At 41.6% G+C, this 25,539-nt stretch overlaps 2 protein-coding genes across 2 annotated transcripts in view; one reads left to right on the forward strand and one right to left on the reverse strand.

Moving 5' to 3' along the window:
- The first annotated feature begins 336 nt into the window (after nt 1-336).
- Polr2A (RNA polymerase II subunit RpII215) lies at nt 337-11,662 on the forward strand. The gene is made up of 9 exons (XM_067785606.1): nt 337-817; nt 5,174-5,698; nt 5,768-6,724; nt 6,787-7,387; nt 7,449-8,188; nt 8,255-8,629; nt 8,690-9,791; nt 9,854-10,042; nt 10,332-11,662. The coding sequence occupies exons 1-9, from the start codon at nt 740-742 to the stop codon at nt 11,432-11,434; spliced, it is 5,670 nt and encodes a 1,889-aa protein (XP_067641707.1). The 5' UTR covers nt 337-739; the 3' UTR covers nt 11,435-11,662.
- Nucleotides 11,663-13,891: 2,229 nt separating this feature from the next.
- fd3F (forkhead domain 3F) overlaps nt 13,892-25,539 on the reverse strand; it is a 43,736-nt gene continuing 32,088 nt past the window's right edge. Inside the window, exons 3-5 of the mRNA XM_067780772.1 lie at nt 14,739-14,910; nt 14,211-14,676; nt 13,892-14,148 (exon numbers count right to left, since the gene is read on the reverse strand). Coding sequence (XP_067636873.1) covers nt 13,892-14,148; nt 14,211-14,676; nt 14,739-14,910 — 895 coding nt within the window. The remainder of the gene's footprint in view (nt 14,149-14,210; nt 14,677-14,738; nt 14,911-25,539) is intronic.

The following is a 25,539-nucleotide window of genomic DNA, read 5'->3' on the forward strand; positions in this document are numbered from 1 at the left end:
TTGTGTATACATAAAAGATCTCGCCATATTTAAACGCAAAAACACTGAAAGAGTAAACAACTTGAAGATGATGTAAGGAAAATAAATAATTTGGTTACGTGTGAAACTATTTAAATGTTAATAATTCTATCAGTATCTTAAAATTTTGTGTACGTTTCTTCTTATTTTCTACAAAACAGATGTTTTATATTAGTGCTGCCAGCTCTCATAAAGTTGATCCAGATCGTTCCAATGAGATTTGAGCCAGAGCCAGAGCTCGATAAACCAATGGAACGGCCCTAATAATGCAACTCTTTTAAATGTCACTTTTGCTATAAAAGATACATCAATCAACCGCCGAAAGCACTCGCTTTTTTCACCACTGACTAAGCCGTTCATTGTTAATGCAGCAATTTTTTTCGCTTGGAAAAGTAGGAAATCTTGCATAAATATAAACAAAAGTTATTAAAAATTGCATCTAAAGTGTTTCGGCACTTAGGTGCACAACTCCTAATTACCCAAAGTGTAAATATTCAATCAAAATTTGTGTTCGAAATTTTGTAAAATTTCACAAGAAGTTGCGACGTCACAACGACGAGCGAGACATTGTTAGGATAGACGCGTCGTGTGTGGTGCGGAACATTTGACTTTTGTGCATACTGGAGCGCTAGTGGTTTTTCCTTAATAGTTGAGTGCTTCTCAATAAACAGACAATTTTTTTTTTTGTATAAAAACGCAAATTATTTGCAATTTATAAAAGATGACTACTAATGACTCCAAAGCGCCTTTGCGTCAAGTAAGGCGAGTACAGTTTGGTATTTTATCGCCCGATGAAATAGTAAGTATATAATGATAGTATATCGGACCTGAAATGGTTCTTTTCTCATTTTGGAACATAGAGCCGCGTACTCTACCCTTCCTCTCGGCCCCAAGGTTATAGTGTAGGATCTCTTAGCATTGCTTCTGTAAATATAGAGAGCGCTTATGTATGTACATGATATATTTTACGCTATCGGTCCCTTTTTTTTTACAAATCACCGAACGATTTCTGTCAAATAAGGCGTCAGCTTTTACCGATATGGCGAAAACGGACTTTAATGCTGCTAGTTTCCGAAACGTATTGCAAACCGTTTCCATTTCCCCCCAAAGGACCACAAACATCGATAACCAAACTTTCGGATAGTCTTAATTTATAACCATTCAATCAATATAAGATGAATGTTCGCTGTACATTAACATCAATTTTGCCAACATAACTAATTCTATGGTTGGTATATATAACTGCACTCAAATGCGCTGGATCACCGCGGAGTATAGAGTAGGGATGCATCAAACCTGCAGCGAATAACATTGGCTCTGGGATAGCTCTAATTCTGTTTCCTCACAGTGCTTTCCCACACACTTTTAACATAGATAATTAATTGAAGATCGCACTGCGACCATTGGTCTATTGTGCCCTCAGCTGCTTCACAACACCTCACCCAAGCCGGCATCTCTGATGAACCCTAGCAGTTCACCTGGCTTGAGGGGTTTGATGTGAGAATGCTCTGGTCATGGTGAGCCCATAACTTAGCCCTACGTCTTGAGATTGCTTCAGACTCCAAGAGGATATGGTCCGACGTCTCCGCTGAACGATCACAAAATCGGCACTTGTTTTTCGATATCATACCCAGCTTTTGCATGTGGCTATTCAATCTATAGTGTCTTGTAAGGACAGCTGTTAAGATTCTTAGGTTATCTTTCAAGAGGCCTATTAATGCCCTATATCGAATTGTGCTGCAAACCCCTAACAGTAACTTAGATTGTCTCTGGCCTGGCATATTGCGCCAATAAAAGACGGCCTCCCATATTTGCTGCAGGGACAGCTCGATTCCGATTTCTATAGTATGCTGGCATATCAAATTCAGAGTTTCGATTACGAGTACGGTTCCTAATTTTTGAAATTGGATGCATACCGGAAGCCGATCCGTTAAAAAAAAATACAGAGCTTAAGCAAAACCAGACAAATTTTCGGAAGTCTTCACGACATTTTTCTATACATAGATTGAATACTTTTCCGCTGGCACGCAGACCTAAATAAAAAATGAATCATTTCACAAATATTTTGTTTGTATTATTTTATTCACCATCCATTTCGAAATTCCGAATCTGATTCCGGTTCCAGTTTACTCACTTTCGTGATATTTCTATACGTGCAGAATGTCGCCTGGGCAATTCGCAACAAATTAAATGCGATAATATGGGAATGGCAGGTCTTGGTCGGCTAAATAACCCCAAGGGACTCCGGAGGCTGGTACCGACTGCCGTGGAAGCCACAGGATGGTATCCTATTCCCTCTTTTGTTATACATATATCGAAGATCACTTCTATACCAGAAGGACTCACCAGTTGTGCATGACTGCACAGCTATGTCAATTGGCCCGGGGCATTAGTACAAAGCGCAGTCCGTATTCTTCTTGCTACGATAAGAAACTCCCCGAAGGTTTTGGCAAACACTTACTCAACACCTTGAACTTCGCGCAGACCTAAACTGCTTTGCTTTAATCACATCCGGTGACCCCGTATTAGAGCCCCATACCCAATTCTTGAAGAGGAACAGCAACTAAGTCCTTGCTTGAGTGTCACGAAAAAAAGCAGTTACTAGCCGAAAGGAGTCCGGTACAAATATTGTACAGACAACCTCTTTGCTGCCCTCCCTATCCCGACTGATGTCCGCCAAGGGGAGCATGCTTTCCGCAAGGTCATTGAATCCGCCTCGGCACGTTTCATTCCCGCCGGGAGAATTCCCGAAATTTCGGCCCACTTCCCGGCGGAGGCCGCAAATTTAGTGAGAGAACGTGACCTTATAAGACAACTCGACCCAGGCGACCCCCAAATAAGGGACATAAACCCACGCATCAGATTGCTTGTGGATGAACACATGCGGGCGAAATGGATGGAGCACCTAAGAGGTTGGAACCTCTCTGCCGATGTGGGTAAACTTTGGTCCACCGTAAAGTCCCTATCGAATCCGTCTAAGCACAATGAAAAGTTTCCATCGCTTTCGGCGATAAAGTGCTGTTGGATTCCAAAAAATGCGCGAGCGCTTTCTGCCGGTAATATGTAATGCATTCTACGGTCGGCAAAGATAGACGGAGGGCCAACAGACACGCACATAAACATAAATTCAGCGCGTCACCAATTACCATCACCGCCAGAGAGGTTGAAGATGCCATTGGTCACGCTAAACCATCCAAAGCAGTGGGCCCAGACGGCATAGCCATGCCGATGCTTAAAAGCCTAGGGAAAGAGGGTTTCAAATACTTAGCACATGTCTTCAACCTGTCTCTTTCCACCTTTAACATACCCGAAAAATGGAACAGGGCAAAGGTGGTCCCGCTACTAAAGCCTGGGAAACCAGCTAACATAGGAGAGTCGTATCGTCCGATATCTCTCCTATCGCCAGTAGCAAATACGCTTGAAGCCATTTTGCTCTCCTACTTCCAAGCAAACTTGCAGCTAGCCTCTCAACATCATGGCTTCAGAAAAATCCATAGCACCACCACCGCGCTAAATGCCATCAGCACCCAGATAAATTGCGGTTTAAATCAAAACCCCCACCATAGAACAGTACTCGTAGCGCTAGACCTATCAAAAGCTTTTGATACGGTCAACCATGGCACTTTACTGCAAGACATGGAAGGGTCTACCCTTCCCCCATGTCTTAAAAGGTGGACCGCAAATTATCTGGGTGGTCGGCAGGCATCGGTGCAATTTAGAAACGAAACATCAAAACCAAGAAGAATTAAAAACAAGGGGTGCCACAGGGTGGTGTCCTATCCCCACTTTTGTTTAATTTCTACATATCTAAGCTATCTTCACCACCAGAAGGAGTCACTATCGTTTCATACGCCGATGACTGCACAATAATGGCCACAGGCCCAGGCCCACAGATCGATGAGCTCTGTAACAGAATATACGGCTACCTCCCTGATCTCCAGTTTTTTTGCCTCGCGAAACCTGGCATTATCACCGACTAAATCTTCCGCGACCTTATTTACAACATGGACGTCCCAAATGTCGACCATTTTGAACATCCACGTCGATGGCACTACGCTACCGACTGTCCTACACCCCAAAATCTTGGGGGTGACGTTTGATCAGGGTCTACATTTTGGTGAGCACGCAGCCGCAATTGTTCCGAAAATCCAGAGCCGTAATAAAATCCTCAAATCCCTTGCTGGCAGTACCTGGGGAAAAGATAAAGAAACGCTATTCTACATACAAAGCAATTGGCCAGCCGTTTACGTGATACGCGTCACCCATATGGTCGCCAAGCCTAAAAATTACCCACTGGAAGAAGCTACAGGCCTGCCAAAACACTGCTTTCAGAATCGCCACGGGCTGCCTTCTTATGTCCCCAGAACATCATCTACATAATGAGGCGAGAATACTCCCCATCAGGGAGAGATATGAGATGCTAACCAAACAGTTCCTGTGGAATACATAGAAACCTGGGCATCCAAACAGACATCTGATTGATGAGCCAACACCGCCTAGGGGCTTAAGGAGTAATCTCCGTAAGCATTTTGAGGAAATACGGCACCTGATAACCCAGCCGTATGAAGCAAAAAAACACAAGCAGGTCCTTGGTGAACTCCACAAACAGGCGTCGGACCTTTATGTCAGGAATTGCCCGGTGAATCCAGTACTCAAAGAAAAGTACCCAAAACTTTTGGAAGAGGAACGCATACTCCCCAGGGAAACGCGTGTCACTCTTGCTCAACTTCGTTCTGGATACTGTAACAGGTTAAACTCTTACCTATCCAGAATCAACATGTAATGTGGCGGTGTAATGTGGAACCAACGCCTTTAACACCCCTTTCCTTATGGTCGACCCCTGTTGAAACAGCAAGTTTCCTTGGACTCCCGTTAGAAGATATTGATGACAATTTGTGATCGCGTGCGGAATATTCTAAACCCATTCACCCGTGGGGGACTATATAAGCTCTTCGTTTCGGCCGATACTTAATTAAGGTTACTTTGTTATTTTGCGGTTTTCGAGACCAAGGGCTTTTAGTTTAACCTGCCTAACATTTCTAGGAATAGATCTACCGACTAAGCAGGGAGAAGTTCTGTTACAACAATAATTTAAATAAAATTAAGGAATAGAAAAGTGGTCAATTTAAATAATTTTTTGTGCTTATTCCCTCAGCGCCGTATGTCCGTAACAGAGGGTGGCGTCCAATTCGCCGAGACAATGGAAGGTGGACGCCCCAAGTTGGGCGGTTTGATGGATCCACGCCAAGGTGTAATCGATCGTACGTCACGTTGTCAAACATGCGCTGGAAATATGACCGAGTGCCCGGGACATTTTGGACACATTGATTTGGCAAAACCAGTTTTTCATATTGGTTTCATAACAAAAACCATTAAGATTTTACGTTGTGTATGCTTTTACTGCTCCAAAATGTTAGTATCACCACAAAATCCCAAAATCAAAGAAATTGTAATGAAATCAAAAGGACAACCGCGAAAGCGTCTGGCGTATGTATACGATTTATGTAAAGGTAAAACAGTGTGCGAGGGTGGCGAAGATATGGATATGGCAAAAGATGGACAACAATCCGATCCGACTAAAAAGCAAGGACATGGTGGTTGTGGTCATTATCAACCCTCCCTTAGACGTAGTGGTTTAGAGTTAACTGCTGAATGGAAGCATGTGAATGAAGATTCACAGGTAAATATTGATAGTTTAATAATTACGCGTTTTTTGTTTTACTAAAATCAAAGAATATATTTACATTAGGAGAAGAAAATCATGGTTACTGCAGAGCGCGTATGGGAAATTTTAAAACACATTACAGATGAAGAATGTTTCATACTTGGCATGGATCCAAAATATGCACGCCCTGATTGGATGATTGTCACAGTGCTACCCGTACCGCCACTTGCAGTGCGTCCCGCCGTTGTTATGTTTGGTGCCGCAAAGAATCAAGACGATTTGACACATAAACTTGCCGATATTATTAAAGCAAATAATGAGTTAAAAAAGAATGAAGGCACTGGCGCAGCTGCGCATGTTATACACGAAAACATAAAAATGTTACAATTTCATGTAGCAACTTTAGTTGACAATGATATGCCCGGTATGCCGCGTGCTATGCAAAAATCTGGAAAACCACTTAAATCGATTAAAGCACGTTTGAAGGGTAAAGAAGGGCGTATACGTGGTAATTTGATGGGTAAACGTGTTGATTTCTCAGCACGTACTGTCATAACACCAGATCCAAATTTACGTATCGATCAAGTCGGTGTGCCACGTTCAATTGCACAAAATTTAACATTTCCAGAATTGGTTACACCATTCAATATCGATCGCATGCAAGAGTTAGTGCGTCGTGGCAATTCTCAATATCCTGGCGCTAAATATATTGTACGTGATAATGGTGAACGTATAGATTTGCGTTTCCATCCTAAACCTTCAGATTTGCATTTACAATGTGGCTATAAAGTCGAAAGACATTTACGTGATGATGATTTAGTTATTTTCAATCGCCAACCTACACTACATAAAATGAGTATGATGGGGCATCGTGTCAAAGTGCTGCCATGGTCAACATTCCGGATGAATTTGTCATGCACATCACCATATAATGCTGATTTTGATGGTGATGAAATGAATTTGCATGTGCCACAATCTATGGAGACGCGTGCTGAGGTGGAGAATATACATATAACACCTAGGCAAATTATTACTCCACAGGTTATTATTTTAATTATTTCTTTATATGAATTTGAAAAAAATATAAATCATCTAAATTATAGGCAAATAAACCCGTCATGGGTATTGTACAGGATACTCTAACAGCTGTACGTAAAATGACAAAACGTGATGTATTTATTACACGTGAACAAATGATGAATTTACTTATGTTCTTACCCACATGGGATGGTAAAGTACCACAACCATGCATTTTAAAGCCACGTCCTCTATGGACAGGCAAACAATTGTTCTCATTGATTATTCCCGGCAATGTAAATATGATACGTACACATTCGACACATCCAGATGATGAAGATGATGGTCCATATAAATGGATTTCACCTGGTGATACCAAAGTAATGGTAGAACATGGAGAACTAATTATGGGCATTTTGTGTAAAAAGACGCTGGGTACTTCTGCAGGTTCCTTGCTGCATATCGTTTTCTTGGAATTGGGTCATGAAATTGCTGGCCGTTTCTACGGTAATATTCAGACTGTAATTAACAATTGGTTGTTATTGGAAGGTCACAGTATCGGTATTGGTGATACAATTGCTGATCCTCAAACTTATAATGAAATTCAGATGGCAATTAAGAAAGCCAAAGATGATGTCATAAACGTTATTCAAAAAGCGCACAACATGGAATTGGAACCAACACCTGGTGCGTTAAATCTCTTGCAATACATTTTTTGTATCTCTTAAACTTATTTGTTCACTTACAGGTAATACTTTGCGTCAAACTTTCGAAAATCAAGTAAATCGTATACTAAACGATGCTCGTGACAAAACTGGTGGTTCTGCTAAGAAATCGCTTACTGAATATAATAATTTAAAGGCTATGGTGGTGTCGGGTTCTAAAGGTTCCAATATTAATATCTCACAGGTTATTGCTTGTGTGGGTCAACAGAACGTTGAGGGTAAACGTATACCATATGGTTTTCGCAAACGTACTTTGCCACATTTCATTAAGGACGATTACGGTCCTGAGTCACGTGGTTTCGTAGAAAATTCATACCTTGCCGGTTTGACGCCATCAGAATTCTATTTTCACGCTATGGGTGGCCGTGAAGGTCTTATCGATACTGCTGTAAAAACTGCAGAAACTGGTTACATCCAACGTCGTTTAATTAAGGCTATGGAGTCTGTTATGGTTAACTATGATGGTACAGTACGTAACTCTGTAGGTCAACTAATTCAGTTGCGTTATGGCGAAGATGGTTTGGCTGGAGAAACAGTAGAATTTCAAAATCTACCTACCGTTAAGCTTTCGAATAAAGCATTCGAAAAAAGATTCAAATTTGATTGGTCGAATGAACGTTATATGCGTAAAGTATTTACAGATGATGTTATAAAAGAGTTGAGCGAAAGCGGTAATGCATTACCCGAATTGGAAATTGAATGGGATCAATTGTGTCGCGATCGCGAAGCGCTGCGTGAAATTTTCCCCAATGGTGATTCGAAGGTAAAGCACATTGTTTACTTTTTAATTAAGCAAAAACTTATGTTATAACTTTTTTTAATTGAGTAGGTCGTATTACCTTGTAATTTGCAACGCATGATTTGGAATGTACAGAAAATTTTTCATATTAACAAACGCATGCCAACCGATCTGTCGCCTTTGCGCGTTATTAATGGCGTGCGTGATTTATTACAACGTTGTGTTATTGTGGTCGGTAATGATCGTTTGTCGAAACAGGCTAATGAGAATGCTACGCTATTGTTTCAATGTTTGGTACGTTCGACACTCTGCACGAAATATGTAGCAGAAGAGTTTCGTTTATCGACTGAAGCGTTTGAATGGTTGATTGGAGAGATTGAAACACGTTTTCAGCAAGCACAAGCGAATCCTGGTGAAATGGTGGGCGCTTTGGCTGCACAGAGTTTGGGTGAACCTGCTACACAGGTGCGTAATTATGGTGTGTTGGTAAATATCTGTCTTACTTATTTTTTATTTGTATTGTAGATGACACTCAACACTTTCCATTTTGCTGGTGTATCATCGAAGAACGTAACATTGGGTGTACCTCGTCTAAAGGAAATCATTAATATTTCCAAAAAACCAAAGGCTCCCTCACTAACTGTTTTTCTCACAGGCGGTGCTGCACGAGATGCTGAGAAAGCAAAGAATGTGCTGTGCCGTTTAGAACACACCACATTGCGTAAAGTAACAGCCAACACAGCCATTTACTATGATCCCGATCCGCAGCGTACTGTGATCTCAGAGGATCAAGAATTCGTGAATGTTTATTATGAAATGCCTGATTTTGATCCAACACGCATTTCACCATGGCTGTTACGTATTGAATTGGATCGTAAACGTATGACAGATAAGAAATTAACCATGGAACAAATAGCTGAAAAGATTAATGCTGGTTTTGGTGATGATTTGAATTGTATTTTCAATGATGATAATGCAGATAAATTAGTACTTCGCATACGTATTATGAACAATGAAGAAACCAAGTTCCAAGATGAAGATGAGGCCGTCGATAAAATGGAGGATGATATGTTTTTGCGTTGTATTGAAGCAAATATGCTTTCAGACATGACACTGCAGGGTATAGAGGCAATTGGTAAAGTGTATATGCATTTGCCGCAAACTGATAGTAAGAAACGTATTGTTATAACTGAAACGGGAGAATTTAAAGCTATTGGTGAATGGTTATTGGAAACTGATGGTACATCAATGATGAAAGTACTCTCTGAACGTGATGTAGATCCGGTGCGTACATCATCAAACGATATTTGTGAAATTTTCCAAGTATTGGGTATAGAAGCTGTGCGTAAATCTGTTGAAAAGGAAATGAATGCAGTATTGCAGTTTTATGGCTTGTACGTAAACTATCGTCATTTAGCTTTGTTGTGTGACGTAATGACTGCTAAAGGTCATTTGATGGCTATCACACGTCACGGTATCAATCGACAAGATACTGGTGCCCTTATGCGTTGCTCATTCGAAGAAACTGTTGATGTGTTGATGGATGCTGCAGCGCATGCTGAAACTGATCCAATGAGAGGTGTATCGGAGAATATTATTATGGGACAATTGCCACGTATGGGCACAGGTAAGAGTTTGTTCATTGTGTGCGTATTATGTATGCTTTATATACAATTTGTTGTTATTTAGGTTGTTTCGATTTGCTGCTTGATGCTGAAAAATGTCGCTATGGCATAGAAATTCCAAGTACTTTGGGTTCAAGCATGATTGGTGGCTCGGCAATGTTCTTTGGTGCAGGGTCTACACCAAGCATGACACCACCTATGACACCTTGGGTGCAATGTGGCACACCACGTTACTTTTCACCATCTGGACAAAGTGAGTTATACATTGATGATCATTGTGGGTGTGCAGTTATCTCATCTCAGTACGAAATATATTTAAAAATCTTATCTAAACTAAATAATAATATTTGGTTGCATTTTGTGGGAATTGTTTTACGGTCTTCTCAGACAAAATTAAAATATATAGAATTTATACATCATCAGAAATCATATTTAAGACTTTCATCCTACGATTGAGATTTTTTCCAACAAAAACTGCGACTTCGCATTTATAGATTTTTGCTATTCCCACAATGTTTTAAACTATTTTTTTCTATTTTCAGTGGCTGGCATGACACCTGGCGGCCCGGGTTTCTCACCATCAGCTGCCTCTGATGCGTCCGGCATGTCGCCTAGTTGGTCTCCTGCACATCCTGGTTCATCGCCAAGTTCACCGGGGCCATCAATGTCACCTTACCTACCACCATCGCCCAGTGTGTCGCCATCATATTCGCCAACGAGCCCAAATTATACCGCCTCCTCGCCGGGTGCTGCTTCACCTAACTATTCACCAACTAGTCCAAATTATTCGCCTACCAGTCCCCTTTATCCAGCTACAAGTCCACGTTATTCTACAACACCAAATTTTGCAGCACAATCAACTGGATATTCACCATCCACCAGCGGTTATTCTCCCACTTCTCCTGTTTATTCACCTACTTCAAATTATCAATCTTCAAGTCCATCATTTTCTGGCAGTGGCACGAATATGTACTCACCAGGCAGCGCTTATTCTCCCACATCATCAAATTATTCACCAAATTCGCCAAGTTATTCCCCAACATCGCCATCATATTCACCTTCAAGTCCTTCGTATTCTCCAACTTCACCTTGTTACTCACCGACATCCCCTTCATATTCGCCATCATCACCAAATTATACACCTGTTACACCATCTTATTCGCCAACTTCTCCAAATTATTCTGCCTCACCGCATTATTCACCCGCTTCGCCTGCATATTCGCAAACGGGTGTTAAATATTCACCAACGTCACCAACTTATTCACCACCATCACCTTCATACGATGGTTCCCCTGGCTCACCGCAATATACACCGGGCTCACCACAGTACTCACCGGCTTCACCGAAGTACTCACCGACATCGCCACTCTATTCGCCCAGCTCACCGCAGCATTCGCCGGCCAATCAATACAGTCCAACTGGTTCCAGTTATTCGGCAACAAGTCCACGTTATTCACCCAATATGTCAATTTATTCGCCTACTAGCACTAAATATTCACCGACATCGCCAACGTACACACCAACGACGCGTAATTATTCTCCTACATCGCCGATGTATTCACCAACGGCACCATCACAAGGTTACAGTCCAACAAGTCCAGCTTATTCTCCAAGTAGTCCTACTTTCGAAGAAAGTGATGATTAAATGTGATGTGATGTGTAATATGATGAAATGTGTCAACGAAATGGTTAAAGTAGGTCGTAGCTGGTACACTGAAGCAATAGTCTATTTGATATCCATATGAAAATATCTGTTTAGTATTTAAGATTGAATGCTCAACTTCAATGTATAATCAAATTATATAAAACCTTAAAATGTATTGGATTTTTTTAAGTAAAGCGTACGTTCGAGAATAAAAACTCATGAAACACAGCCCAGTGTTTTTATTTTAGTGGGAGTTGGGCCGAGCAAGGTATTATGATTTTTTATTGTATGCTATTGCACTCGAAGAGAAGTCCCTTAGTCTATTTGTTTTTCATTATTTGCTGTTCAAGGCCAAACTTCGCGTAAATGGAAAACGGCATAAAGAAACGCAACGGCTGCGCTGGCTAGGCCATGTTATACGAATGAAAGATGATGCTCCGGCCAAGAAAGTGTCTATCGGAACCCGCTAATGGAAGCAGGAGTAGAGGGCGGCCTCCACTCCGTTGGAAGGACCAGGTGGAAAACGATTTAAACTCCGTTGGTGTGACCAATTGGCGCCGGTTGGCGGAGCGAAGGAGCGACTAGCGCGCCTTGTTGGACGGCCATAACCGTTTAGACGGTTAAGCGCCAATTAAGTAAGCAAGTAATCAGAACGCCCGCTACAATAGCACAGGGCTTCACCGGTATGAAGAACCAAGCCGATGTTCTAAACGTGTTATCGGCAACCCACATTACTTTCGGCCAATGAAAAATTGCCGCCTGATTGGATTTCCGAAATTGCGCTACTCACGGCTCAAAGTGTTATTATCCTAGACGACTTTAACGCACATCATAACCTCTGCCATTCCAAGAAACTTGTAGAACGAATAGATGGTACGGCGGTGAGCGCGGTGAACAAAAACACCTCCACAGAGTCGTAGGACTCGTCAAATATGGTAATTATCAGCGCAGCACTTATAAATGGCGTTGACGTAATACCTTTGCCCCCAGCGGGTTAGAGGGTCTGAATATACCCGCGGTAGGTATGCCTGTCGTAAGAGTAGACTAAAATACCAGATTCATGGAGTTGTGTAGCGCAACCCTTTCAGGTTGCCAGCGCAATATATAACTTCTCCAAACCCAATTGTCAACCTCACCTATCCGTGGCGAATCGTGTTTCATTAACAGCCGAGGCTCTGGCGACCCCAAGCTCCTCATGGAACTTGCGGGTGGGGAGGGAGGGATGACCTGAAGGTTTAATGTGGCAATATAAATCGTTCCCGAGATGGTCGGGCTTGGTACCTTAATGGTGCTGTGTTATTGGAGCGTACCGGATCTGTATCCGGCAAAGGACCATCACATCGATAACACTCCCCAAAGCCTTCGGGGAGTAACCTTATCGCTACAACAACAACAACAACAACGTAATATCTTTGTTGAGCCATGCCCCGTGAAAGAAAAAAAGATGCGCGACAAGTACTGAATATTCTCACAGATTTAGTACTTCCCAATTCTGAATGTCCCGCAAGCGAAGCGTCTTCTATGTGTGAAACAGCATTTTTATATGTAAAGTAGTGCCAATAACTCTTAACAGAAAGTAATCTATGGCTTAACCCGTAAGAGGATTTATTTTGTTGACAATTGTTGTATGGCCGTGCCTGCTTGATGAGACAGAATACATTTACAAAAAAATCGCGACGCGGGTCTCCCGCTTCTGCTGCCACCGGAGAATTTCGATGCGAAGATTCATGTTTTTGAAAGAAGACGCGCCGGATCAGAAACTCTTCCTCTCGACGTATTTGAAAACATAGGAAGGAGACCTGCACTGAGTAAAAAGGACAGGTAGAGGAAGTTTGATCTTGCATGGCATATGCCCAGAAATTGTTCCTATGAATGCACGTATTTGAAAGCTTAGGAAGAGGGATACCTCTATTGAGTTGAGGATACCCTTTGGGTTTCCAATGTGCGTCAGATGCGGTGAAGCCGGGCAATTGCCAAAATCGCCATTTAATTATGATGATGATTAAGAGACTCATCTACATAGAAGAAGCAAGAGAGCTGGCTAATTTCACTGTAGGGTGTAATAAAGATTACATAAATCACCTAGGCACTATCTTGTGTAGTTGTTGTGTATTAAAGAATACAATTTAGCAGTATTACAAGTAAATTATTTAAAATATCTTTGGTAAAGTATTGGGATTTCGAAATACCCGGAATTAGTGACTAGAAATTATTGTTAGGCCATATATACCTTTTAACAACAAAAAACTAATTAGAATACTATTCACTAGAGTCCTAGTTCTATTGCTGTTGCTGGACGTAACCATGTCCCACCATACGCGACCCGAGATGTTGCGCTGACTGCTCACATTCCAACGATGCGATCGTGCTTAAACGTCCTGCAACTGCCGTTACGCTAATTAACGGTACTGCACCACTTGATGCAACACTCTCACTGCCGTGCATTGGCGCTTCTTGTCATGCAACAATATCATTGGCACCATTATAACCAAAGTAATTCAAATTGAAGTCATCGCTAAAGAGCACCTCTTCCGCACCCACTTGATGTGACATTTGTATGCCCAATTCGAGTGGATCGATTTCAGTGACATAATACTGAGAGCTCATGCCGCTTTGCGTTTGCAAATACGAAGTGCTAGATAGGTGAGTGGCATCCGTGCTGCGCAGCCCACTCTCATGTAAAGCAACATCTTTGTGTATGGGATTGAGGTAATCTTCTGTCAAATGAGAGAGAGAGATAGAAGTTAAGTTCCAAAAACCTTACAATCATACTCACCATTATCCAACATCACATCGTTATAGCTGCTAATTATCGAATTCACCGATTGCACTTCAACTTCACGATGTATCCCATTCAATATTTGGCCAGCAGTCTTCCGTAGCTCTTCGTCACTCATTAAATCGTTGAAGGGGAATTCATGTACTAAATGTGTGGTGGTGTTCTCTAAATGTTGTTGGCTGTTGTTGTCCGTCAGGTTATTGCAGTTTTGTCCGCCTCCATCTTCAGTGCCACTACCGCTGCTATTGAGCATTTCTCGTGTGATTGCAGCGGCTGCAATGGCGGCCTCGTCGTATACACATTCTGGTTGATTTTGCTGTTGCTCTCGCCGTAGTCTTTGTTGCTGCTGCTGTTGTTGGTGATGTTGTTGGCAATCTGGATGTGGTGAGGAGCAGGTCTGACGTTGCAGTCGTTCACGATTCATGGATTCCATTTTGAAGAAAAGATCTAAGCGCTGCTTTTTCTGAGGAAAGCAGGAATTATTAGAAAGATTAATGGACTTGTCGAGGTTTCTCCCTAACTTACATGCTCCCAAGCTAACACGTTCTCTGCCGAATCTCCACTTGATATCGTCCATAAATGTCCGGCTCCTTGGGGCGCCTTAAGACCTTTGCGAAAATGCGGGTTGATGGAGAGATTGTGCCTCACTGAGTTTTTCCAACGATCATCATTTGATTTATAGTATGGAAAACGATCTCTGAAATGATAAGTCACAAAGGTTATCAATGGTCATTTAAATGGCGTAAAAACCGGCTTGAAGATCTAATAAAGTATCGATATTGTATTTCTATTCTCAATGTTTATCATATGGCTGATTTACGTTTGGTGATTTTTTTATTGAAGTGGGCTACGTGGAACGAGCTTTACTTCTTCATCATCCTCCATGCAGCTGCAACACGGAAGATTGCTAAGGCGTACCGCATTGATTCCCGTGGCTCGCCAAAACCCAAATCACCATGAACCCGTCAGACCGGCTGCCAAGCGCTTCCGGCCAAAAGATCTCGTTATCCTGAAAGAGCTGGTGTTCCCCAAATTTTGCTAAGCTGACTCGAGGACCATCTATAGAGAAGCAGATTCAAAGTAGCCATTAAAACTCCCAATTCCCTAAAGCCTTCTCTATCTGGCCCGGCTGTACCCATGCGGCCGAAGAGGTACGCATGAAAATTGGCCAGGGTACTGCTATGGTCCGGGACCTAAAATACCTTAAACAAAATTGTTCGATGTAATCGCAAGCAAGATTAGGCACTACCAGACAACCATCGATTTTACCACAGTTGAACTCAAGCCTATAATAGCCACCGCATCCTTAATCGCTACATCTTTCGTTGGGAAGCGCAGTTTACAGCAAACATTATCGTTCAACTTCGGCCGATTAGTAAGCCAGTGATATAGTTTGAATTGAGCATACTCAGGTTGACTACCATTTTATAACGCTAAAATACTACCTTAGATGAGAGTGCCCAGTTCATGCCGATGGCGTCACTACTGACTCTAACCCTAACATAAAGTAACTGCCCTCCTTTCCTTGTAAATAGAAACAGCTTCGTTTTGCCAAGGTTGACAGCCAGTTGACATGACTCATTAAACCCAGCCTACGCGTCCAGGTTGCACTGCAAAACATCACACAGATTGGCCGGAATTTTACCCTTTATAAATATTGTCAGGGCTTTTGCTTTAAGTTGCACCAGAAGCCCGTTTGCTTCCATAATCCAGAGTAGGGGGTATTTATGAACCCTCTCCGCACACCTTTTCCTTATTTTTATCCCCACATTGCTACGAACGTTTTGTTGCGCACAGAAGTTTGTAACGATTTCTACCAGAAGCCCTCGGCTCATAAACCTACCTGCTTTCGATTGCGCTAAGCAGGACATTGTTAAACGCCCCTTTAGGAGATTGTTGTCTTTTGCCGGATATGATTTCTGTAAGCGTCGGTACTACCACCTTCTCGTACTAGCCCGACTGCTACGGAAACTATTTTATTGACACCTCGAAACTTCGGGTCTAAGGATTTTAGTCGCCGCTTACGACAGGCATGCCTACCGTGGGAGTAATCTTAGCCCCTTAACCCGTTGGGACCAACTCCGCCCGTAATTCTTGCTTTGCGATGAGGCAGATCAATCTTTCCATCTGTAGCATTTCTTTTTATTTTAAATAAATTGTTTCTCCAAATTCACTGAAGGTCTCAAAACCCATGTCGGGGGGTGACGTCGGTAAGAACCTCGAATAAAGAAAGAACTTCTCTAATGTAATTTGATATTGCTTTTTCTGGCACTTAAACCCAGAACCTTTGCGAGCATTGATACACTATTTCAGCATGGCCATAGTTTCCGACTAAAATACATTGTAGGGCGATGGGAAGACAAACGACTTTAAGGCCTAAGATCCCTGAAAAATGGTATGCCTGTACTTTGACATTCACTCCTTTGCATTCCATTTCCATTTTTTATACTCAGCTGAGCAGAGCTCACAGAGTATATTAAGTTTGTTCGTATAACGGTACCCCGTATTGGCATAAACTAATCGAGATAGATATAGACTTCTGTATATCAAAATGTCTGGGCGAAAAAAGAAATTCATCAAAAGTCAAATTTTAACAAAAAATTTAATATCTTTACAGTATATAAGTAAATTATGTTAACATTCAACTCCAGTAATAATATGGTGCAACAAAATGCAAAAATAAAAGAAAATTTCAAAATGGGCGTGGCTCCGCCCTTTTTCATTTAATTTGTCCAGAATACTTTTAATGCCATAAGTCGAACAAAAATTCTTGTGAAATTTGGTAAGGGCATAGCTTCTATGACGATAACTGTTTTCTGTGAAAAATAGGCGAAATCGGTTGATTCCACGCCCAGTTTTTATACACAGTCGGCCGTCTGTCCTTCTTCTTGGCCGTTAACACGATAACTTGAGCAAAAATCGATATATCTTTACTAAACTTAGTTCACCCATTTTATATTGGTAATAAAAATGGGCGAAATCCGACTATGACCACGCCCTTTCGACACGCGACTTTTTCGATATCGAAAATTTCGAAAAATGAAAAAAATAATTCTATACCAAATACGAAAAAAGGGATGAAAATGGTGATTGGATTGGTTTTTTGACGTAAAATATAACTTTAGAAAAAACTTGATAAAATGGGTGTGACACCTACCATATTAAGTAGAAGAAAATGAAAAAGTTCTGCAGGGCGAAATCAAAAGCCCTTGGAATCATCGAATACTGTTCGTGGTATTACATATATAAATAAATTAGCGGTACCCGACAGATGATGTTCTGCGTCACCCTGGTCCACGGTCGATATCTCGAAAACTCCTTCACATATACAACTTAGGGCTACTCCCTTTTAAAATACTCATTAACACCTTTCATTTGGTACCCATATCGTACAAATGCATTCTAGAGTCACCTCTGGTCCATCTTTATGGCGATTTCTCGGAAAAGCGTCCACCTATAGAACTATGGCGCACTCCCTTTTAAAATACTCTTTAATACCTTCCATTTGATACCCATGTCATACAAACACATTCCAGGGTTACCCTAGGTTCATTTCCTACATTGTTATTTTCCCTTATTTTGTCTCCAAAGCTCTCAGCTGAGTATGTAATGTTCGGTTACACCCGAACTTAGCCTTCCTTACTTGTTTGGTCTGGAATTGTAGAAACACGTTATGCGTTATTCAAACAAAAACTAAACCACCCTGCAATCGTCAATCAAAAACTAAATGGGCTATCATTGGCCAGCGCCACAAACTGAAAAACTCATCAAAACTTTGACCAGTGGCAATTAAAGTTTAGCCAACTTTACATTGCTTCCTCACATGAAATGCCCTCCCACCTTGCCTTGTGCAACAATGCCCGCAACTACAACTTTGTCAGCAAGAATATGTAAGCAAGCGTGTACGGCCTTTGCTGGGTTGGTGGGGTTAGAGAAAATGGTGGAAATTTGTCCATATACAATGCGCACTCTCCTCATATTCCAGCAACAACAAAACTATGTATGAAGTAACCTTAAATTGCTTCGCATTGCGGGCAAAAACAACAATGCTTGTAACCACCCTCCGTTTGGCATGCCATTAACGTACATACCTTCAACCAACCAAGAAGGAAAACTGACTATCTGACTGGCGTGAACGAATGTAAAAGCTGTCACTGATTTTAATGTTCATATACTTCCGAACAATTTTCTATGTACTAAACTTTAGGACTTATGTACAAACATAGTACATATGTACATACACAGAAAGGAGCATTAAGGTGAGGCAATCAAGTTTTTTGGAGTCTAAAATAGCTTTCTGATTTCGGTTCTCAATAGCTTAAGTAGACAGTTTTAACTAACAAGTCTTTGAATGAAAGACGTTTACTCTAAGTGTTTGCTCATACCTGCTGTGGGGTGACGCATGCAGGGAGCCCCAAATCCGATAAGTGAGTAAAGTCCTTACCCACCAAACTATACTTACAAAAAGCATGAGGACTATCGCGCAGGCAGCACGCCTTCAGACTAATAAAATGCCAATTAAAGTGTTCTCAGTTGGTTTAAAGCAACACAGAAAGGTAACGCAAAATCGAAAAGAGTTGTAACTCTCGCAGTCTAAGTATGCGTAAGAAGCGCTTTCAGGGGCTCGAGGTGGACGGAGCAACGATTCCAGATACGCTGCTACCTATAGCGCATTATCAGAAGCTATCTTAGAGATCTCATCCTAATATACATATGTACCAAACTTGAGGAAGTCCATGTCCACGCTCCATGATAGTCACATGCAGAGCAGCACAGGAATCAATTCTCGATCCCGATCTACGGAACGTCTGCTACCATGAAAATTTCAGTCTCTAGATCCTCGAAGAAGCATGTTGAGCTCAATCAGTTTTTTACATACGCAGCTGACAGCAGAATTCACAGCAGAATTACAAAAATGCGCATATTGCCTAAAGAAAATAGTTGGCTATTGAAATTTTATACAACCTAAAGGGAGCTACATATAGACGAAGAACCGCTGTAAATTCTATTCATCTGTGCATCGAAAACAGCAGCTCGGAGAGTAGCTTCCGAATATTGCACTTTATCTGGACTAGCCTCATAGCTGATAACCGGTATGGTTCCCACCGACCAATCCATCATCGTTCATCATTAATCATCATACGACATCGAGGGTCCTGCGTTCAACTCCCGGGAAAAGTAACATAGTATTAAGAAAAAAGTTTTTGTAATCGGGTCGCCCCTCGGCAGTGATTTGGCAAACACTCAGAGTGTATTTCTGCCATGAAAAGCTTCTCAGTAAAAGACCATCTGCCTTGCATATTCCTTTTTGAGTCGGCAAAAAGCATGTAGGAAAAACTAAAAGGAGCACGACGCAAATTGGAAGAGAAGCTCGGCCTAAACCTCCTCGGAGATAAATCGCGCCAATTAGTTATTTATTAACCATCTAGGCGATTTCAATTTTTTACGATAACTGGCGCCAACAGGGAGTCTCCAACTTCGGAATACGCGGAACTAGAGGAAAATTTCCTCTGCCTGGAGGGTCTTCAACTATTTATTCAGTGTTCACTATGTTCATATCTGCGTTAAACTCGGAGAGCTCATCATTAGACCTCTTTCGTTACATATCATTCACTACATGAACAGGGCCCTAAATCATCTGCAGAACTTTTCTTTTGACTACTTCAAGTGCCATAAAAACTTCTTGCGGTAACGTATTCGATTTCAAGCCATATATCCGGATAAATATGAACAGAGGCTTATAGAGAATTTTCTTTTGCGTCATCAGGTGCCTGACGCCTCACTTGGCCTCCAATGGCTTGAAGAGGCGCTTCATGACTGAGCTGATGACATTTGACAAAACGGCGTAAGCTAAGCGGTGAACCTAAATTTATCCTCCGTTGTCCTTCAGGTTTTCTGCTATAATTTTCGAACAATATTTCTTTTTAGGTAAGTGCCTTTCTTCACTCTTCGAGGTATGCTATCGTGCGATATTCCTCTTCTTACCAGTTGTTTCTCCGAGCTACCTGGAAATCTATAGTGACCGCAGTGACTCTACATTCATAGTGCTCCTACTACACGGTCACAACGTCAGATCAAAGAATGCTCTCAGTAATTAGGTGTGACAGCCGAGCGGGTCTGGTCGTGAGCAGCCTCTAGACGGCAAACTTTGCTTAGGTCGCCGTGTGCTTTTTTTTGCTGTGTCTTCAACACCAGCCCGATTTGGTTTCGTGTTGTTCAATCAGGAGATATCCAAGTAGCTTGCTGTATCTTAGTATGCTGCAATTTGGTACTTCACATAACTATATCTCCAGGCGCAGTTGAGTCAGTCAACCTCAACCCGATGGGAGGGTTATATCTTTAAGAACAAAGACCCCTATCCTGAAGTTAAACTCGCCAGGCATGATTTCGATGCCTTGGCGGAGGCAGTGATCGAGTATTTTCTCTAGTTTCTAGAAAAGAAAGATTACTTGTCTTCGAAAAAAAAAATTCTATGTAAAAACCCTCACCGTAATGCGAGTCACAGTGAGACGAAAACTCTTGCCGCTGAAGTCTTTTTCCCACTCCAAAACAACACCGTGTTTACGCATTGTTCTTTGCTTCTCGCAGCCACAGCGTTAAACGTCACAAAGCCCTATTGTGCTTTGTATTTACCGACATCAATCAGCCGGGGAACTTTACCTTCTCCTGCAAGGGTCCAGACTTTCCACACAAATTGTAATTCTCAAAACGGCTACCGTGTCGGCAACAGAAAAAAGAGATCTCATCCTTGCTTTTTACCTAGTTTACGTGACCGCAAGAAGAGCGCATTACCGGTGTATAAGATTTAAATAATAGGCCTCTCATAGCCAAAATTACTGCCAAATTACCGCTGCTGCTTTCATACTTCACAGAAAAAGCAAAATTCCAAATAAAAATATTTGAAAAATTTGAGCCATCCTAATAAACCGACTTTCGAAAAATATGAATACGATATCTTGTAATGGAGCACGCGATAAGGCGCCACTGTACAACTAGTATGGAGTAATATGAATTCGAGAATACAACCCACCCCCTCCATTCCTTTCCCCACTGGCTCATCGCTTCTTTTTGTTTGTTGATAGAACAGAAGAAAATTGTGCAGAGTGGAACTGCAAAAGGGTAGGCAGGTGGAAGATAGAGGAAATGACTAGCAATATGATCGCTAAGTTGTTTTTCTTTTTTTTTGTTTATATGTCAACCATGTTAAAGCTCATATATTTTTAATGACCCTTCCGCTAAAACGTTTTTGACGACCGCTATAAAGAGCTGCTAGCTTTTAACCTGAACAAATTCCCTCTTTAGGACGGGCGGCCGTCTAAGGGAAAGAAATCCACATAAAATGTTGAAAATTATTTTTATTTTGTCATGCTTTTCGAATTTATTGTCATGTAGCCCAATTTTCTGTTGAGCGCACCAAATAAGAGAACAGTCAGTCACCATGAAATATGGAAATATGAATTTACATAAAAACAAATGAGGCCGATTGAAGATGGCGATGGGATGTACGACATACCAAGGCGCAGTGTTGAAGGCATAACGCTTTATTGATGAGCTTAAACGCAAAATATGGCTTGCGTGCAGCAAATTATGAATAAGACGCAAGAAGGGTAGGACGTATAAGATAGTGAGTGATTGTGGGTGCGTGGATTTTGATTTTAATAAACTGAAGTGTGTAGCGTGTTGAAGCTCCACCGGCTCCATGCAATTGATGTGTATCGTTGTCTCACTTTTGGGGATGTCTGACTAGTCAATGTTTTCGCTTTGTTTTTTTATTTTGGTTCTGTATGGCCACTGATTTCCTTTTGCTTATGTGTAAATATAAAGGGTGACTGGATCGGCTGGTTCATGTTCTCGCGAAGACATAAATGAAACGTGAAGTTTGGCAGGCAGGAGGACTATCGTGTATTTCAATGCGTAGCAAAGTAGCCAAAAGGAGGGGGTGTTTGTACTACGAAAGGCATCCGATGTCTGGCAACGCCATGGCATCAAAATCATGCTAAACGACTTTAACTTATGTCATTTTAAAGGCCATGCTTTAAGGTCATCTTACTAGAATTTCCGAAATCTTATAGGAGGTGATACCGATGTCCGGCTGTTGCGTTTGGTTGCTGTTCTCATCCAGGTTAAGGGCGATGTCACCGCCGTTCTGGAAGTACGAGAGACGGGGCAAGGCAGAAGGACGAAAAGGCCTTGCAACGTCTACTAGAGTGGCCATATGGACAAACACGCAATTTAGAGATAACGTATTGGTAGGCTTTGGGATGAGAAAGATATTTTGGCATTAAGTACTGTCGTTTACGGTTGTGAACGGTCGTCTCGCTGCGGTCCGTATCAAGCTGAGGTTTTCAATAAAACGTTTATATGCGCTTAAGAACCAATAGACGGCGCGGATGACAATGTTAAGGACTTTTTCAATGAGGAACTAGAAGATACATAAGATTACTGTACCGCCATGATACTAAAATCACGCCAGGAAGAGAGGAACCCTACGGGTTGAGGCTGATTGACTTCGCCGCTACTCGAAATATGGTCAACTGTAGGTTCCAGCATCAAAAGATCCATAAAACTACTTGGCCGTGCTGTGATAGAAGCCGGCAGGCATAGAACCAGGGTTCAAAGTACGAGGTCCGAATAAATACAGCAGTCAATATACGCACACGCTTTTGTGCATCGAAGAAAGTGCACGCAGTGACCCAAAAAAAGTTGATGCCAAAGACAGTTGACTCGACTCTATATATCCAGTCATTCTCTGGAAGTAGTTAGGTAGCCGTATCTCTCGGGGGCAAATTGTCAAAATCAATGTAAATTTTTAGAGATTTACATAAAAAATAAATACAAGACGCGATATACACACCTCCGAAGAGAATTACAAATTGGCGGGGCGGGACCTGCATGTTTTGTGCCAACTCCGAACAGGATCTGAAAGACCGATTAATTTTAACTGAGAAGCTTTTACTTTACATTCGGAGTATTTGCCTCATCACTGCCGAGGGGCGACCCAGTTTAGAAAAACTGCAATACTCTCTGCTCTTTCCAATGAAGACATATCACTTCTACTTCGATGTTAAGCCACCTTCCATGGCAAAAGGTGGCAATAATCGTTCTGGCCCTAGCGGTCGAGACAGATAATGCGTTAAGTATGAAAAAAAGCAAGTTTCATGAATCACGCGATTTCAGCGTTGTGATGGTTTTTTTTTAGGAAAGAGGGGTGGGGGCAGGTAGGGGAGCTCCCTCCAGTCGATCTATGTGCTTTTGGTTGGTGCGTAGCCAATCAAGCCTGTCCACGATGAAGGGTATCAAGGGACATCAAGCCTTCCTTCACCTATCTCTCTCAACTCACTGTAGAACTCGCAGTTCCCCTGCTACCAAATATGAGTGTAGATAGTAATACCTTCAAGGCCACAGCGTTATCATTCATTTGCATAGTTGGCCAAGTCTTTATGGTGAAGACATCCTTCTATACAACACCGACTTTCTGGCAACACCGACCGCACCATACATCATGCACGGAATGTTGATCTCGAATATTTGAAGGGCATTTTTATTTTCTTTCGCCAATATCGATTATTCTGAGGTTGCGCTGACAAAAGGTAAATGGCCATAACGTCAATTGATCTTATGACCACTTCAAATGGCGAAAAGGTCATTTGACTTTTGTGACCTTTATAAATTTGACTTGATCAATATTTATGATATTTCCGTTTGACCTTATGACAATTGAGTCCAGCACAAAAAAAATCACCGCAGGATGAATTCGACCTTTTGTTGAAATACTGCTTCTTATTTCAAAGAAATCCTCGTCGGACCAGTTTTTAAAGGGATTTTTCGTGGAGATGAAACCAGAACTGAGAGAAAACCGCCGCAAGCGAAAATTTGAAATGAATCAATTTTATGTATTTTAAAGAAAACCGCACGGAACCAATTTTTAATCCGATTTTTTTTCTACAATAAAACCATAGCAGAAGCAGAGCCTCCTAGAGCGATTTGCATTTATTCGCTCTTTTCTTCGTCCTTAAGGCCACTTAAGAAAATATGAGTTAACTGTATGACCCTTTTAGAAAAACAGCGTGGTAATAATGTCAATATCGTTGCCGTTATATTCATTTCAAATTTGGCGTTATGACCATTTCAAATGAACATAACTTCATTTGACCATATGGCTGATTGTAGTGGTCAAAAGATCAATTGACGTTATATCACTCAACCAATTCCGAGCCTTACATCAGGGCAGATATGATGTGAGTTTTTATTTGCCCAGAGAAGACACTATTCTGTTGTTGTTGTTGTTGTAGCGATAAGGACACTCAACGAAGGCCTTGGCGAGTGTTATCGAGTTGATGGTCCTTTGCCGGATGCAGATCCGGTACGTTCCGGTACCAAGCACGACCATCTCGGGAACGATTTGTTATGACCACAAGCGACCTTCTAGGCCATACCGCCCTCCCACCCCCTAGATCCATGAGGAATTCGGGGTCGCCAGAGCCTCGGCTGTTAATGAAACAGGATTCGCCACGGATAGGTGAGGTTGACAATTGGGTTCGGAGAAGCTATGTATTGCGCTGGCAACCTGAAAGGGCTGCGCTACACAAACCCCTTGGATCCGGTATTTTAGTCGCCTCTTACGACAGGCATACCTACCGCGGGTATATTCTAACCCCCTAACCCGCTGGGGGAAAAGACACTATTCTCTTTACCGTTAATGCTTTTGGGAAATATCTCTTGGGAGATGATAGTGTGGCAGTGAGTGATGTCTTCTGCAAGTGTTTTTATGTAGTGCACTCTGCAAATTTTCTTGTCTTTAATCATTTAAAGCTTCAACAGATTATGAATGCAAAAAAAAAATGTAATAAGTTCTTAATTGGTGTACGGCATATTCCATTAAAACTTTTCGCCAAATAAATGACAAGAGTTTTTTCTTAAACGAAAAACTAGTAAAAAAGGAATCGAAGTATGAGCACCACAAGGATTTTCACACACACACACGCACACCTCCGCTTCCGTTGCGAGCCAATGTATCTACTGCCCTATCTGCTGATTCGCCTACAAATCTACAATAAATTTGTGAACCTTAGGCTCGCCAGCACAAATACAAAAACAAATATTACTATACAGATGTTTATATGTATACATTCATATAAATATATATAGAAATACTTGATATAGACACAAAGCCACATAGAAATCGTGGCAGTTGGAAATAAAAAAAAAAAACCAAAGAATTTTATATAAAATTTATGAACTGACTTTCCGCATCAACTCGAAATGTATCATAAAAACCGAAAAAAAGAATATACTCCAAACCAGCAATACTATTTTGCATTGGTTT

This window comes from Eurosta solidaginis, chromosome 4, assembly GCF_040869045.1.
Source record: "Eurosta solidaginis isolate ZX-2024a chromosome 4, ASM4086904v1, whole genome shotgun sequence".
NCBI classification, from domain to species: domain Eukaryota; kingdom Metazoa; phylum Arthropoda; class Insecta; order Diptera; family Tephritidae; genus Eurosta; species Eurosta solidaginis.

Excerpts from the sequence above, each read along its gene's own strand:
- Polr2A (XM_067785606.1), top strand. The coding sequence starts at position 740 with ATGACTACTAATGACTCCAAAGCGCCTTTGCGTCAAGTAAGGCGAGTA. Across the intron at positions 8,630-8,689 it reads TGGGTGAACCTGCTACACAG|ATGACACTCAACACTTTCCA; the intron begins GTGCGTAATTAT and ends TTTGTATTGTAG. Across the intron at positions 10,043-10,331 it reads CTTTTCACCATCTGGACAAA|TGGCTGGCATGACACCTGGC; the intron begins GTGAGTTATACA and ends TTCTATTTTCAG.